Below are 17,239 nucleotides of genomic sequence, written 5' to 3'. Positions count from 1 at the left end.
GGACCAAGTTATCCCCTAGGGCTGCAGACTTTGGCTCCAGAGGCCCTGACCCTGTCCCTGACTCTAGAAGACCACCCCCCCACACACACCATGAAGCATGTCAGAGTGGAACATAATCTCTCTCTGATACCCACAGCACACCCACGGCGAGGCCCAGTGAGACAGGAGCCCTAGGTTCTCCACTCCCTCAGCCAGAAAGGCTGCCCAAGCTCTTGCCTTCCCCCTGCACAGGCTGGGTCTGAAGACACTGCCCAAAAGAGTTCTATAGAGCCTGGGCACTTCTACAGAGTGAGGGGCAGAGGGCCAAGGCCCTCAAATGCCTAGATTTGGCAAAGGAGGAGCCCAGTTCCAAACCCATACTTCCCCATCCTGGGCCCTGCTCCTGAGAGCAGTCAGCCCACAGGAGCACCCTGGGGGGGCATTCAGAATCTCCCTGCCTGACCTGGGAGGGGTTGAGTGGCCCTGGCTCTGCCATGAGGCACCGGCAGTCCAGGCAAGGGCATGTCCCCTTGGGCCTCTGCAAGGGCACTGCCAGGGTCAAGTGGGAAGCTATAAGGATGGCCCAGCCAGGGTTACAAGTCCAGCTGCTGGCAAAGCCACATTGGGGGTCCTTGGCAGCTCTGCCCATAAGCCCACAAGGTAAAGTTAGGTACCCTCAACTCAGGCCCCATAGATCCTTCAGACACTGGCTTTTACCTCCCGAGCTGACTCCAGCAGGAAGTGATGACAATCACAGTTGGTGTTTGCTGAGTACTTTACCTACCAGACACCTGACACTAGTGACTCTCTGAAACATTATCACTGAACCCTTCACACATGCCTGGGAGGAAGGCTCCAGAATTTCTATGCTTAGCTTACTCGTGAGGAAGCAGGTTCACAGAGGAAAAGTCTCTGGGCTGGAATGTGCGCCTACCTTCTGGCACCTTTGGACCCCAAGGGATCCACAGGCAGCCAGAAAGCTCCGAGCAGTGACCGGCTCCTCTCAGAGAATACTGAGGGCTGGCCAACCTGGAGCACTAGGTGGCCCTTCTCCAACCCCAGAAAGGCTCATGAACACAGAATTCAACTGGCTGCAGAACTCCAGCCATTTAATAACAAATGTTTCCCCACCCTACCCCGCATCAGAGCACTGGGAAAATCGTGGGTACAACCGTACGTGTGGGGGAGGGGATGCAGAAAGCCAGGGTGAATGGGAACAGTCAGTGAGGGGCTGGTCGGGTCCCGCCCCCTGTGTCGCTTGACCCCCGGGAGCATCACGGGGTCAAGGAGAGGCAGAGGCCTCTCCTCTGCCCAGCCACCAGCAGGGAGCTCCATCCGAGCAAGGCTGGGGCTGTCCATGGGCCCAGCCAGAGATCTTGAGAGGAGGCCAGGGCCGGCAGAGGGAGGAGAAGGATGAAAACAGAAAAGACCCTGGTCTGTCACCAAGCCCAGGCCCTCTGGGTCCCTGTGCCAAGTCCAGCCTCCAGGAGCTGGCCTCACCCATGGCGAGGCTGCCGCCACTCACTCCGGCCTTGCCTTCTTGGCCTTCTTCTCAGACCTTACAGCCTCATCGTGGGCTTTCCGCTTCTCCACCAGTTTGTTGGCCTGTGAGGAAGAAGGGGAGGATTAAGCTGTGATGGGGAGAGGAGGCTGGGGAAGGGGACTCCCCCTTCTGCCACTCAAGGCCACCCCTTAAAAGCAGAGCTTCCAGGAAAGCTAACAGGCAAGTTACCAAGGGGAAAAAGCAAACCCCTCTGAAGAGCCTCAGGTGAGGAACCGTGCCTTCACCCCTGCCTTTATGACTCTGTGAAGTTATGGGCCCACAGCAAGTCAGGAGGATTGCAGGCTCCCAGGGCTGGAGGCAACTGCCCCACTGACCCCCTTCACCTGGGAAAGCTGGGGGCCATTCAAACCTTCACCAGGAGCTGCTAGGGTGGGGTCGACCTGGAACAGTCCTTCCCCGGGGCCATGTGGCACTATCTATTCCAAAACAGGTGGCCTTTCAACCTGGCAATTACACTCCTAAGAATTTACCCTGCAGAGACACTTGGAGGTAGGAAGAGAGGTGCTCAGGACTGTTCTCTGAGAACGACTATAAAAGGGAGACAACCTAATCCTGTCAGCAGGGAACAGGCCATGCGCTGTATGATGCCACGGACAGTTCATGCAGAACAACCTACAGGCAGACCTCGGAGATATTGTGGGTTGGATTCCACCCACCGCCCCAATAAAGCGAATACTGCAATAAAGGGAGTCACGTGAATTTTTTGGTTTCCCAGGGCATATAAAAGTTCTGTTTATGCTATGCTGTTGTCTGTTAAGTGGCAATAGCATTATGTCTAAAAACACTGTGCATATACGTTAATAAAAAATACGTTATTGCTAAAAAAACCTAACCATCGTCTGAGCCTTCAGTGAATTATAGTCTTTTTGCAACAGTAACATCAAAGAACATTGATCACAAATCACCATGACAAATATAATAATAATGAAAAAGTCAGAAATATTGTGAGAATTACCATCACTGGTGACACAGAGACATGAAATGAGCAAATACTGGAAAAATGGTGCTAAACAGACTTGTTCAACAGAGTTGCCACAAACCTTCCATCTGTAACAAACTCGCTATCTGTGAAGTGCAATAAAGCTAAGTGCCATAAAACCAGCTCTGCCTGTATGTGTAGCACAATGCCCCCCAAATAACATCTGTGTTGTTATATGCACAAAAGAAACCTGGGGGGCTATTACTACAGATCACCCCAAGGGCAAGACTGTGAGCCACTTCTGCGTCCATTACAAAGTTCTGGTATGCACAGAACTCTCTTAAAATTTTTTTTTCTTTTATATTGAGCATATGTGGCTCTGTGAATGAGAGGAAACAAAACAGAAGCTGAACCAAAACCTCCCACAGTCCCTCCAGCTTCATGCACTTCTGTGAAGTGCAGGCCCCGAGTCTGCTGCAGCAGCTCTGGCCCCCAATCCCAGCAGACTCAGAAACCACCAGATGCAGGAAGGAGACTGACACCAAGATGCCCAGGGCAGGCAGACAACGTCAGAAAAATGCTAGAAAAGGGCCCAGAGACTGCCCGGGAGAGCCAGCCGGCCTCGAAGCTCAGCTGTGCGGCCCCAGCTGGAGCCTCAGGCAGCGGGGAGACTCACCTCGCGGATTTTGCGCCTCTTGCCAAACATGATCTTGTTGTAAAGGTACTTCTCCCGCTTCTTCATCATCATGATGGCCAGGCGCTTGGCTTCACTGTCCTCCTCCTGGGCCAGCCGCTGCTTATCCTCCAGCTTCACTGTGCCCACCATCACCTTGGGCTTCTGGGGACACAGTGGGGACACGTGTGGATGCAGGTTGACCCCCACCCTCTACCTCCAGCCCCCTAGCTCCCATCCTTCTGGCACCAGGGTGGCCAGTGGGGCTGCTTCCCAGGCCGAGAACCCAATCAACTCCCTGGTACCTTCCCCTCCATCCTCGGCTCCTCCGGGGCCGTCAGTCGGGCCTCTTCCTCCCTTTCCGAACCAGCCTCCTTGTCTTCTTCCTCCTCCTCTTTTCCTCCCTCTTCATCACCATCACCTTCATCATCTTCCTCCTCATCCTCCTCTTCAGATTCATTCAAATTTCCTACAAACAGCCAAGGATTACAAACACCCGGGAGCCTGCTCTTCCCCTTGTGGCGAGAGAACTGGCGCCAGGCACCACCCTCTTTGGCACAGACGTTCCAAAGGCAGAGCAGGGCCATCCCGACCACAGGCCCTCTGGCACCTCCACCACAGGCCCAGCTGCCTTCAGAGCAAACTCCACGCCCCCAACCCCTCAGCTCTGCTGCCTCCCGTGGAACTTCCAGACCATACTCCACGCCCCCAACCCCTCAGCTCTGCTGCCTCCCGTGGAACTTCCAGACCATTCTGCTCAGTCACTCTGGACATCAAGTAACACTGGATTATAAGACACAAACGTTTCCTCCTCCTAAGCCACATTACTCCGATGAGAGTTTAAAGGGCTTTGTACCCCTGCTGCCCTGTTCTCTGGAGCTTGCCACCTTTGTAGCCAAGAAGGGAAACAGCCAGGTGAAGCCCCCGGAGCCGAGGCCAGCCTGGAGGAGCCTGCCCACCCCGCCCTGCCCAGCTCCCTTTCACTCACCTGGGTGCTCTCCCCGCTGCAGGGCCAGCAACTTCAGCTTCTCAGGGGGCACATAATCGCCTTCCTTCTCTGACACGAAGGGCGAGAGGTGTGGAGGCAGCTGCACCCCGGGAAAGTAGTCTGCCACAGGGAGGAGGAGCCGGGCGTTCACAGAGTCAAACACCCACTGAGGCTGCACGTAGTACCTGCGCAGGGTGAGGGCAGAGAAAGCTGTGGGGCCACCCGAGACCCCACTGCATCTGCAGGGGCCTGGAGACAGACCTCCGCCCCCAGAAACCCAAATAGGCGGAGGAAGACGAGGGCCTTGGGGGCCTACCTGCCGATGACGGGGGTCTGTTGCCCAGGCCGGTCGACAATCTGGTGGGTGATGCCAGAGTCTGTGACGTCGTATGTGGCCCCAATGCACAGAGATTTGTCCCAGGACACGTTCCCTCCAAAACTCCTACAGGCACAGGGGGAGCCCATGAGGGTACTGAGGCATGAGGTGCCCACCCTGGAACCCACTGGCCCACAAGCTCACGCTCCTAGGACACACCTGTCCCCTCCCCACCCCAGGAACCCCCCTTCCAATCGGCCGACGCCTCCAGTGCTGGCCCAGGGGAGACCTTCTGCCCTAAGCTGGTGAGGAAGTGATGCCAGCTGCCCTCTAATGGGTGCTTTCCACGTGCTTGGGGTGTGCTGAGTTTTCCACACCCATTTTGTTGAATCCTCACAACAGCCCTAAGCAGCAGATACTGACGCCAGCCCATTGTTACCGATGGGCGTCCAGGGCCGCGCTGTCTACGGCAGGACCCAGCCCAGTATGGCAGAGCCAGTGCTGTCAGGCTCCCCACCTGATGACAAAGGCCAGGGCCTCCCGGGGCACCTCACGGTTCAGGAAGAACTTCAGGCCCTCGAAGAGCTTCTTGTGCTTTTCCTGAGCCTCCAGCTCCTTCCTGCAGTCCTCCTGCGCCACCATCTCCTGCTGAGAAAAGGGGCTGCTCACACTATCAGGCCTGCTTGCACCCCACTGGAAGCAGAGGCTGGAGACGAGCCTCTCCCCAGCTTCCTTCTAAACCCCTCAGTCCGCCCGCCTCCCCAACCCCCGCTTCCAGAGGGCAGCGCAGTCCTCACCCCATCAGCAGGAAACTCATCCACCTCAGCTTCCTCCTCCTCTGCAGGCACCACCACACGGGCCAGACTGGCACTGAGAGAGGCCAGTTTCTGTGGGAAAGTAGCAGGGTTTCAGGGATGCTGCTTGCGGGTGGGGAGGGGTAGCGCTGGCAGTTCTTGGCCGGGTATCAGTGGGTTTCAGTTCTGAGGCTAAGCCCTGAGACCACCTATCTAGCCATGACCGCCTCCACCCCCAGGCCAGGAACCACCCTTCTGGGGGATGCAGGGCCAACGCTGGAAGCCTCTCTCACCTCCATAGAGCTCTCGGAGTCCAAAGCATAGGTGTCCTCGCTGGCCTTCGCTTCTGCATGGGCCTGACCCTCAAGCTGGGAGGCAAGGGGAAGGTCAGAGGAAGAGGCTGCCCCAGCCCCCACCTCCACGTGGGGAGAGAGGCCGTGGCCTCTGCCCAGTGAGGAGAAGGGGCTGGGCTGGGCTGGGGCCTACCTTGGGAGGGTAGTGCAGGTTAAGCGACTGGTAGAGGCGGAAGTTGACGAACCCCAGCAGGGTAGTGTAGAACTCGGTGAAGGTGGCCATGACCCTGTAGTCCACGTCTGTTGGGTGCTGGGGACACAGAGATGCATCAGCAGTGTCGGTGCAAAGACGGCACTGACAACCCATGTGGGGTGGGGGCTCCGGGTGCCCAAGGACCAGGAGCTCCTCCAGGGTGGCCCCGCCTTCGGAGCTCTGCCCCAGGAGAAGAGGCTGTGTGGCATGGCCCTACCCAGGAGCATTCTGGGCACCAGTGAGGCTCTGGACAAGGGTCCCAAGGCTTGTCCTGGAGGCCAGTGCCAGATCCCCGTGCCATAAAGGGGATGCTAGGAGTGAGAAGAGGGAAGCCTTTGTCACGAGGTTCCCGGGACAGGCTGGTGCCCCCGCTCCCTGCCCCAGCTCTCCCCTTCACCCTGCAAGGCAGACTTCTGTTCTTGCAGAGGCCGCCCACACCTGCTCCCTTAGCCATCCCGTAATTTCCATTTACCATCTTTTCTGGGGCCAGCCATGAGCACCTGGGGGCCTGGCTGGGAAAGGTGGCCCTGGATCAGCCCACCTGCCTGGGTGGGGGTAGTGGGCGGGCGGTACTCAGCACCTATGAGCCCTGGCAGGAGCCTTCGGACAGATACTCAGAATTCAGCAACCCTGCCTTGGGCCCGAGCCGGAGACAAAGGCACAACCCGAGGACCCAGGACAGGCTGGGCAGCTGCCTGGCGCAGCCCCAGGGAGCTCCTGAGAAATGCTGCCTGCTTGGGGCAAAAACACAGAGCAAGCGGAGGACACGGGAGGGCTCGTCTTAAACCTTGAGGAGCTGATAAAACAAAACAGGGCAAGGATCTGAGACCCAAACCAAAGTGTCGCGACCCTTGAGCAGCACTGCCTGGCATACCAGAGAGGCCAGGCCAGCCTGGCCAACTTCTGAGACCTGGACAGAGGGATATGCCAAGCAATGATGAAATCAGTAATGATCACAGCATCCCTTCTGTGCCTGTGTGCCTGTGACGCTGAGCTGTTTCTACATCCTGCCAACAGGCAGTGACTGGGCTGTGGGGGTAAAGGGGCCAAGAGGTGCCCCACCTGTCCCCCACTGATACCTCAGTCCTTCCATGAGCATCCACCAGGGCCTTCGACGGGCCTGGGAGCACGTGAGCAGTGACTGCCCCACAGCACAGCAGCCCCCTGGGCCCCGCTATCTGCCTGGGTCCTGCTGCCAGGAGCCCAGCACTGGCTGCACAGGTGCCCCAACTATGACCCAGGGCTGGTCCCCCATCCTCTTGCTGAGAGGAAGCAGCGGCAGTGACCTGGCCAGAGAGGAAGGAGGAAGGGGTGGCCCGTGCCCTCCCCCGTTCCTCCAGGGCCAGCTGTGTGGAGGCCGGCCTCCACAGGGCCCTATTCACCACTGGCAGTACAGACAAAGACCAGTCTGAGCAGTGAGGGGGTGGGACATCAGAGAGAAGGAAGGAGAGGGAGGGGCGGAGAGGAAGGAGGGAAGGCAGGGCAGAGAAGGCAGGAAGGACAGAGGAGAGGAAGGACAGAGAGGGGAAGAAGGAAGAGCACAGACTTGCACACACGCCTGCCCCCAGGGAGTGGGCACAGAGACTGCTGAGGGCCGAGCACCTCTCACCCACAAAGACCACAGGCTGCCACCAATTGTCACTGCTGCTCTGCACTCAGCGGGGGTTCCGGCCTGTGGCCCCCAGCCCAGAGTAATCAGCAGTGGCCCAGGGGACCCAGACCACCAGCTCATGCTGGAGCACCCGCTGCCTGGCCAGCAAACCTGCCATCCAGCTGAGTCTCCACTGAAGGCACCAGTTCTCACTCAAGGCACAAGCAGGAAGCAAGGCCAAATGCAGGTCCACAGCAGGATAAGTCAGGCGCCAAGCCTGAGACCCTGTGGGAGACTAGAGGCTAACAACCCCCATATGGAGGCCAAACCAAGATTTCTCTCAACGGATCCTGCCAAAAATTCTCACAGTCTTAAAAAGAAAGATGAGTAAGAAATAGTGCCAGTAATAAGTAGTACTCCTCTTGTGCTCATCCTCCCCAATCTCACCCAGTCCCCAGTTCTGGGTGGGGCACAGGAGTGGGGGTGGCAGAGCGGGGTGAGCACCCAGCAGGTTGGAGGGCAGGGCCGTGTATACAGGCAGTGCTCGGCCCCGGTGGCCGCTCACTGTTGGTTCTGCAACCCCCGAGGGCCAAGCACCAGTCACTTTTAAAGGTTTTTTCCCTCAAATCCTCACAAGGCTTAGAAGGTGGAAGCACGTTATTAACTGGGCACAGAGAGGTAAAGGAACACGTCCAAGGTCAACCAGCTAGAAGGTACTGGAGTCAGGCTGGCTCGGGCTCTTGTTACAATTCTGTACCACACCCCCCCAACCACCCTGGCCGGCACTCAGGAACCCAGCTGGTTCTGCAGGACAGGAAGAGTCCCCCTTCACCCACACCATTATCTCTGTCTAGGAAGCAGAGAGGGAGCAATGGTCCCTGCACAACCCTTCCCTGTGGGCACTCACATCGTGGGAGAAGGTGTAAGGCGTGATCCACACGATGGGCTGGCCCAGCACCTCGGCCTGGTAGTAAATGCCTTTGATGGACAGGAAGACCTGCGGTGGAGGGGGGACAGCGTGGTGAGGACATGGGGGTGCGGGGCGGGGGGCTGGGCCCCACTGGGTGGCCCCGGGGCTCACCTTGCGCAGGGCACGGGCGGCGATGACGTAGTGCATGAACTCCACGGCCAGCCGGTGGCACAGCTGGATGGTGTGCACGTGGCACTTGCCGGTCCGTGGGAAGGTGGAGAAGAGGAAGCACATGGAGAGGGCGTCGTCCAGGTCCCGCAGGGCATCTATGAACGTGGGGTACCTGCGTGGCCAGGAGGGTGGCGCTCACAGGGTCGCTCAGCCTGGGCTCTGAGGGGCCCCCGATCTCGTTGCCCCACCCCAGGCCCTGCCACTGCCACCTCCTGAACAGGGAGCTGGGCAACGCCCTGGGGCCTGGCAGCGCCAACCTCCCCACAGCTTCCGGAGAAACCACGGAACCAGGATGTGCCCACTTGGCTCTGAGGTCAGAGAAGTCTGAGTCAGGAGGGGCCAGCCAGGTCTTCAGACACAGAGCAAAACAGAAGAAAGGTCCGCAGGGACCTCTCAGAACAAGAGAGGCACTTGGTTTCCTGGTTCAGAGGCCAAAGACTCAATCAGCCCCCTCTTGTGCCTCGAAGTTTCCTCGCTCTGCACCTCACAGACAAACCCAACAACCCGGGCCTTTCCTAGAAACAGCACTGGCCATTCTTTCTTAAGCAAGGGCTGAGGAGAAGGAGGTGACGCAGAATGGGAACGCCACCATACTGCCATCTAGCGTGCACATGAATCCAGACACTTGCTTTTTTCTTGCGCATTTTTTTTTTCATTTGTTCCATAGGACAGCTGTGTCACACGCGTCGTCTCTCTGTTAGAGGAGGACCTGCTCGGAGCAGGAGCAGTTCGCGGACTGCCCAGCTCGTGGCCACGGGCTGGGGTGAGAACACCTGCTGTTGAGCTCCCAGGCCAAGGCTGTTGCCCTGCTAGCCCATGGCTGGCCCGACTCAACGAAGCCAAGTCCATCCAGCCTGGAGCTAAGTGTTCCCAGGGCCAACAGCCACCAAGAGAAGGCAGACATTCAGTTAGCCCAGAGTTTCTGCACCTTACCACCACTGACATTGTGGGCCAGGTTGTCCCGTGTCGTGGGGGCTGTCCTGTGCACTACAGGGTGCTGAGCAGCATCCCTGGCCTCTACTAATTAAATACTAGTAGACCCCCTGCCATCCAAGTCAGGAGAAGCAGAAGTGCCTCCAGACATTGCCAAGTGTCCCCACTGATTTAGTCAACGAATGACGGGAACTGCTGAGAAGGATGGGCAAGAAACAGTTGAGATCAGAGGTGTCCAGTCACGGCTTCCAGGACTGACCATGCACCCCACGCATACCCCCAGGACTCTGGCTCTCTCTCACCACAGGGCATTTGCACATGCTGTTTGCTCTGCCTGAACCATGCCTCCCCTGGCTGGCTCAACTGTCTCCCCCGAGAGACCTCCTTTGACAAGCCTGTAACTAACGTGCGTCCTCCAGCTCCCTTCCTGGAGAGCATCCCTCGTGGCACTCGTGTGGACTTGCAACCATTAGAACAACTTGCCAGTTTGTTTTCTGGGCTGTCTCCTCCAACAGGACGCCAGCTCTGTGAGCAGGGTCTCGGCCCCGTTCCCCACTGTACCCCCAGCACCAGGTCAGAACCCCCGGCTCACCGCTCCTTGACGATGTGGTCGAGCTTGTAGTTGGGCTTGTTGTCCTTCAGCCGCTCCACCGTGTTCCACTCACTCTTCCCATAGGCCTTCCGCAGCTTCCGGACGAACACCTGGGAGAGAGGAGGAGACCGCTGATGTGGGGCCAACAGCTCCCGTACACCCCTTCCGTGGAGGAGGGATGCTCGGGGCAGGAGGGCTCTCTGACCACGGCTGTCTGCCGGCACGATTTGCCCCCTCAGCCCGGGGTTTGCACAACAGCCGCCTCCACGGAGCAGCGAACCTGACCCAGACTGACGACAGAGCCACCCCACTGCATCCCGCTGACAGATGAACAGGGATAAGCATTCAGACGGGCTGATTCCGCATGTTTACGTGAAAGTATAACGTTTTCAGCCCTATTTTCCAACTGAGAAGTGAGACAGACCAGGGCCAGGAGGCTGGGCCAGAAACACCAGTCCGCATGTGTGTGAAACGAGCCTCGGGCCTACGTGTGTGGCTGGGCCACACGAGAAAACGTAGTTGAGGCCAATGGTGGCCCCAGAAAGTCCTCTAAACTGACCAACTGCCTCCCCCAAGCACTTCTTCAGAGGCTCAGAGGCCACCTGCGCTGAGACTGTAAACAGCAGCTCTGAGACAGCCAGTCCCACAAGGGGCCCAGTTCCAGTGCAATGAGCTGAGGTGTCTGGAAAACCCAGCAGCAGGACAGGTCCAGCCACCCACCTCGGCCAGCTCTGGCGAGAGGGCTGCCAGCAGCTGTACCCCACAGCCTGGCCCTGCTGCTTGGCAAAGGCTACAGTAACAGCAGTCTACTTTCAATTATTTGCATTTGGTATAATTAAGTTTCTTCTTTCCCTGCAGTATTTAAGCATTTAATCCTTTCTATTTGAGGAATGAAAAGCTTGGTCTCCTGGGAACAATTCCAGAAAGAACCTGAATAGGAGTGGTTTATTTGGGCAGAAAACACACCAGAGAGCCCCTGAAAGACCACAATCTTTGCCTCAGAGGCAATACATTTACCCTTCTCCAAAAGAACCAGGGGAAAAGTATGACAGGTAACGCATTAATCATTGGTCAGGTTCTATGTAAATGATTTCCACACCTAAGATCTCAGTCAATCCCCCCGACACCCTTTTGAGGTAGAATTACCTCACCCTATGTACAGGCTTGCTCAGAGAGATCAAACAATTTGCCCAAGGTCAGTGTTAGTGGGTCTGCATAGAGCTGGGAAGGGCCCCACCCAGACCCTAGAGCCCAGGCCTCACCTTGTACTCCCGGAACTTGTTGACAATGGGTTCATGGAGGAGGAATCTGATGTCTTTGATAAGGTAAAAGGTTCGGGCTGCCGTGGAGCCCTTGTTGACCTTCTTCTTGTGTTTGGGTTCATGGGGATAAATGCCCTTCAGGATGCACAGCCGCCTGGAAGACAAAGGCCACTCCTTCTATCAGCAAACGTGCTGAGCACTGGGCACGCTGGGCCTGGAAAACTGCAGTGAACAGAGAACACAGGAGCCCTGCCCTTTGGAAAACTCACATTCTAGTGCAGGAGTCCGACAGTGACAAGTTCCCGACAAACATAGTGCAGACAGTCCCAAGCACCAGAAAAGAAACAATCAGGATACTGACAGGGGCCAACTGGTAGGTACCTCTTTTAGCAGGGAGAGTCAGGAAAGGCCTTGCTGACAAATCAACATTTCAGCCACACGGAGGTATACCTCATTTTATTGAATTTCACTTTATTGCACTTTGCAGGTAATTGCATTTTCTTTTTTTTTTTTTTTAAACAAATTGAAGGTTTGTGCAACCCTGCATTGAGCAAGTCTATCAGCGCCATTTTTCCAACATTTGCTCACCTTCATGTCTCTGTGTCACGTTTTTGGAATTCTCACAATATTTCCAAACTATTTCATCATTATTATATTTGTTATAGCGATCTGTGATCAGTGATCTTTGATGTTGCTATTGTAATCATTTTGGGGGCACCACGAATAGCACCCAGACAAGATGGTGAACTTCATCAATAAATGTTGTGTGTGTTCTGACTGCTCCACCGGATCTGCCATTCCCCAGTCTCTCTCCCTCTACTCAGGCCTCTCTACTCCCTGGGACACAATATTGATATGAGGTCAACAAATAACCCTACAGTGGCCTCTAAGTGTTCAAGTGAAAGGAAGAGTCCCACATCTCTCACTTTAAATCAAAAGCTAGAAATGATTAAGCTCAGTGAGGAAGGCATGGTGAAAGCCAAGACAGGTCGAAAACTAGGTTTCTTGCACTGCAGCCAGCCAAGTTGTGAATGCAAAGGAAAAGCCCTTGAAGGAAATTAAAAGAGCTATTCCCGTGAACACATAAACGATAAAAAAGCAAAACAGCCTTATTGTTGATATAAAGTTTTAGTGGTCTGGACAGAAGATCAAACCAGCCACAACATTCCCTTAAGCCAAAGCTTAATCCAGAGCAAGACTCTAACTCTCTTCAATTCTATGAAGGCTGACAGAAGTAAGGAAGCTGCAGGATGAAGTCTGAAGCTAGCAGAGGATGGTTCATGAGCTTTAAGGAAAGAAGCCATCTCCAGGACATGAAAGTACAAGATGAGGCAGCAAGGGCTGATGTAGAAGCTGCAGCAAGTTATCCAGATCTAGCTAAGATAATTAACTAAACAACAGATTTTCAATGTTGATGAAACAGCCTTATATTAGAAGAAGATGCCTTCTAGGACTTTTCTAGCTAGAGAGAAGTCAATGCCTGGCTTCAAAATTTCAAAGGACAGGCTGACTCTCTTGTTATGGGATAACACAGCTGGTGACTTTAAGGTGAAGCCAATGCTCATTCACCATTCTGAAAATCCTGGGGCCCTTAAGAATTATGCTAACATCTACTCTGCCTGTGCTCTATAAGTGGACAACAAAGCCTGGATAACAGCACATCTGTTTACAAAAAACAATGTCAGGGGCTTCCCTGGTGGTGCAGTGGTTAAGAATCCACCTGCCAATGCAGGGGACACGGGTTCGAGCCCTGGTCCAGGAAGATCCCACGTGCCGTGGAGTGGCTAGGCCCGTGAGCCATGGCTGCTGAGCCTGTGCGTCTGGAGCCTGTGCTCCGCAACGGGAGGGGTCACAACAGTGAGAGGCCTGTGTAGCGCAAAAAAAAAAAAAAAAGAAACTGTCACAGCCAGCCCAGCCTTCAGCAACCACCTCCTTTATCAGTCGGCAGCCATCAACATCGAGGCAAGACCCTCCACCAGCAAAAAGATTACCACTCACTGAATGCTCAGATAATGATTAGCATTTTTTAGCAATGAAGTATTTTAAATTAATGCATGTTCATTTCTTTTAGACATAAAACTACTGCACACTTAATAGACTACAGTATAGTGTAAATGTAACTTTTATATGCACTGGGAAACCGCTTCATTGTGATATTCATTTTATTGCAATGGTGTGAAACTGAATCCACAACATCTCCAAGGTCTGCCTATAAAGGGCAGAGGGAAGAGAATCTTAAGAAGGACAGCGGCTGTAAGAGTGGGAAGTGCTGGGTGCGTTTGGAAGATGAAAAGTGAGCCAGGCAGCAGGACGCAGGCTGTGGAAGAGTCTGGACTGGACTCTCCAAGGAGCTGAGAACCACAAGCTGCAGGATCAGGGGTCACTACTGCCAGAAGGGAGAGGATGGGTGACAAAGACCCAGATAAGAGAGCAGCAGTGCATTGCACCAGTGGGCCCATTTTGAAGACTCAGGGTGACATGACCCAGTTCTCCAGCTTCCCCGTGGACCACACCTGGCAAAGCACAGCTCACTAAAGCAAAGCCAGGTAAGAAAGAGAAGGAATAGCAGAATCCCAGACAGAGTTTGCAGCAGTGCAGTTAAGAGAGGGATGTGGCTGAGTTTTCACTGGCCAGGCACCCGAAGTCCCCCTCTCCTCTCCAACCTCACCTGAAGTCGGCCAGGCTCAGCTGCAGCTTCTTCCGGGCTTTGTTTCGGGTGATGTAGTTGGTAGCAGAGCCTCGTTCATACTTGGGGAGGATAAAATCAATTCTCCATTAGCAATGATTACAATGACGGAGAGCAACCTCTGGACATTGCTCATGCAAGAGGCGACTATCACTCTGGATAAATGGCCAAGAGGCTGTGGGGACGGAGCGCTCCTGCACTGTCCCTGCAGTTGTCAGCACAGAGGAGGACACATACATCTGCATGATGCAGGACCATGAGGTTGCTGTGGATCAGGTGCTATGCCAAGCACTTAGTAGTGGCTGTAAGTACTGACCATTATGATTACTGATTTGCACACATTATTCATTTAATCCCCACAACACTGTGAGGTGGGTGCCATTAAAATTCTCATTTCACAAGGGAGGAAAACAGGCTAAGTAAAATAACCTGCCCAGGTCACATAGCTTTTTAAGAGCTGGGGCTGGATTCAGACCTAGGTCCAAGTCCAGAACCTGAGTGTCTCATCCACTAAGCCAGTGTTCTCAACTTCTTTTTCATTATAACCACCCCTCCACCACCAGAGGCCTTTTTAGACCTTTTCTCCCCTTAAATCACCCTCTCTCACAGCCCCATAAAATGTTAATACCACAGGTACACTGTAGATGTTTCTGTAATGTGGTCCTTCTGAGGGCTACACATCATTGTAATGTCTAAGATGTCCCCCAACCAATTTCTGTTCCCTTCGGGATGACACCATCCAGTTGAAAATGCACACTCTAAGCCACACAGCCTCTCTCCTTCCTCATTCATTCAACAGACAATCACAAGACCTCTACTATGTTCCAAGTGTTTAGCTAGATGCTAGGAGGTAATAAAGACAAAAGGGCTGGTCTCTACCGGCACCCAAAGGGCATGTTGTGTTGTGCAACCATCTGGACATCTGTGGTGCTAAGACGCTGCCTCACACTCACACGTCTGTATCCCTGATAGAGCAGCAGTGCACTGTACCAGCTCCCTGCAATGCTAACCAAGCACGTCCTTCCCAAACGAGGTCTTCCTCTGGATTAAGACAGCATAGGCCTCAATGGCCAGGTCCAGCTCTAAAGGGACAAACCTGTAGCCTTCTGAGGGGTATGTTTATGAATAATCCCACAGTCACGAAACATGCCCTTCATTCATTCTTCCCTTTAGACGTTTATTGTCTACTGGGGATCAGGCCCGCGCCAAGTTCTGAGGGTACAAAGATGACTTTCAGACTGCCTTAGGGAAGTTGCTTTCATTCTTTCATTAAAATTGTTTTCTATTGCCCTACACTGTCACCATTCTTATTCTTTCAAACATTAAAGGGATAATTAAAGTCAACTGGGGTGACTTTACTCCCTGGGTGTATGGCGGTGCATTCAGCATTTTGGGCTGTTAGATGCTATTGGCACCTAGGGGGTAAGAGGCCAGGAATGCTGCTAAACATCCCACAACACACAGGACAACCCTCCCCACAACAGTTATCTGGCTCAAAATGTCGAAACGGTTGTGAAACCCTGCTTTAAAAACTATCATGATTTGTTGGGATTTCCTTGGTGGTCCAGTGGTTAGGACTCCGAGCTTCCATTGCATGGGGCCCGGGTTCCATCCCGCAAGACGCTGGGCGTGGCCAAAACAAAACAAACAAACAACAACGACAAAAACCATCATGATTTGTTTACATATCTGCACCTGTACCTCAAAGTCAGGTTTTCAATGTTATATCTTTGTAGTTCCAATCACTAGCACTTAGCTCAATAGCTGGATTAAAAACAGATTGGCAGCAGGAACTTTCCAGCTGACAGAGACAATCGAGGCAACTACATCTTCCTCATCCTCATCCCCATCCCCTCTCTAATCTCTTCATGCCATCAAGGTGATTCTCCATACAGCAACAAAAACAACTCCTTGAAAAACGGATATTACTCCCCCTTCAGTTGATTCTTACTGCTTTTTGAATAAAATCAGTCTCCTCACTGTGCCTGACAGGCCTTGCATGACCTGGTCCCTGTCCAACCGCAACTTCACCAGATGCCACTCTCCTCTTGGTTTACTATACCCCAGCCAAGCTGATATCCTTTAATTTCTTGCACACAGCCAGCCTTTTCCACCCGAAGGCCTTGGCACTTAGTTTCCGCTGCCAGGCTTGTTTGTGATCGTTTTATTTCGTTATTTACTTTAGTGTCCAACTTCCCCACTAGAAAGTGAGCTCCACGAATGCAGGGATCACAACTAGTTGTTTATGTCTCCCATCCCCAATGTCCAGGACAAGGCCTGATTCAGCAGAAAAGGGAGTCACAAGTTTTAGAGATGATGAGCTCGAAATAATGGTGAGCTCTACGTAATGTTCATCACTTTCAGTAAAGTTATCCTCCGGCTCGGCCTGTTTTGGGGTGCAGCTTTGCTTGGTAATCTCAACGCTCTTTCACAGCTCTACTCCAGGATTCTTTCCCCTATTTTACAGAACAAGTACTGCCGTCCTCGCCCATCCTCGAACCCCTTCTGCCTGCTGTCTCCTGTCGCGTTGATCCCAGCCGCTTCTGCACCCACGAGGATCCAAGGCCGGAGAAAGGCGCAGTCCCCGGGCCCCATCGCTCCCGTCTCCTATCCCCTGAGGCACCCCCGTCCCCCCTGCCCCAGACCCGCCCCGGCCTCTCGCCCATCACCTTCTTCTTCTCCAGGCCTCCCATGGCTCCACGCAGAAGGATCTACAAGCACCGCGTAGACACCACCAGTTCCTCTCGCACTTGCCCTGCCTAGGGCCCCGAGGCCCCCACGCCGCCGGCCTGCGCGTGCTGTCCAAGGAGGTGCCTGAGCGAGTCTACTGAAAGATGGAATTTTTATCCCAGAGATTAAAACTAAATCCTCTGAAAAAAAAAATCGCTAAGACATATCTTTTGGGCTCTTTCTCATCGGTGAGCCTGTTACAGACATTTTTAATGTTTAAGCATGGGCGTGTATTCAGGCATTTCTATAATCATCCTGATGACGAGCGCTGGACGTTATAAGCCCCGTTGCCTGTTGGGATGGAAGGGGGCGGAAGACTTAGAGGTGACGCAGCGCCTTCTGGGATGCAGAGGGGAGAAGCACTCCGAGGTGAGGGAGTACGAGTCTCCCTTGAGAGGCCGCCTCGGCGGTAAGTGAAGCTGGGAGCGCTTCGCCGGTGGCTATTGGCTTTTGCTTTTGTCCATTCGCTGTTACCGGGATAAACAGAGCAAAAGCAGACTTTTTTCTTCACAGGGGTGGAGAGAC

At 54.1% G+C, this 17,239-nt stretch overlaps 1 protein-coding gene across 1 annotated transcript; it reads right to left on the bottom strand.

Moving 5' to 3' along the window:
- Positions 1-1,500: 1,500 nt before the first annotated feature.
- Positions 1,501-16,677, bottom strand: PES1 (pescadillo ribosomal biogenesis factor 1). Its single transcript, XM_065890059.1, has 15 exons — positions 16,654-16,677; positions 13,967-14,046; positions 11,299-11,452; positions 10,037-10,146; positions 8,452-8,623; positions 8,278-8,367; positions 5,720-5,836; positions 5,527-5,601; positions 5,237-5,326; positions 4,957-5,084; positions 4,440-4,565; positions 4,124-4,308; positions 3,441-3,604; positions 3,139-3,300; positions 1,501-1,584 (listed from the first exon to the last, which is right to left on the bottom strand). The coding sequence occupies exons 1-15, from the start codon at positions 16,675-16,677 to the stop codon at positions 1,501-1,503; spliced, it is 1,761 nt and encodes a 586-aa protein (XP_065746131.1).
- Positions 16,678-17,239: the final 562 nt, after the last annotated feature.

The sequence above is a fragment of the Phocoena phocoena genome, chromosome 13, assembly GCF_963924675.1.
Source record: "Phocoena phocoena chromosome 13, mPhoPho1.1, whole genome shotgun sequence".
Taxonomy (NCBI): domain Eukaryota; kingdom Metazoa; phylum Chordata; class Mammalia; order Artiodactyla; family Phocoenidae; genus Phocoena; species Phocoena phocoena.
Note: the sequence above shows the minus strand (reverse complement) of the source record. Positions and strands in the feature narration are given on the sequence as shown.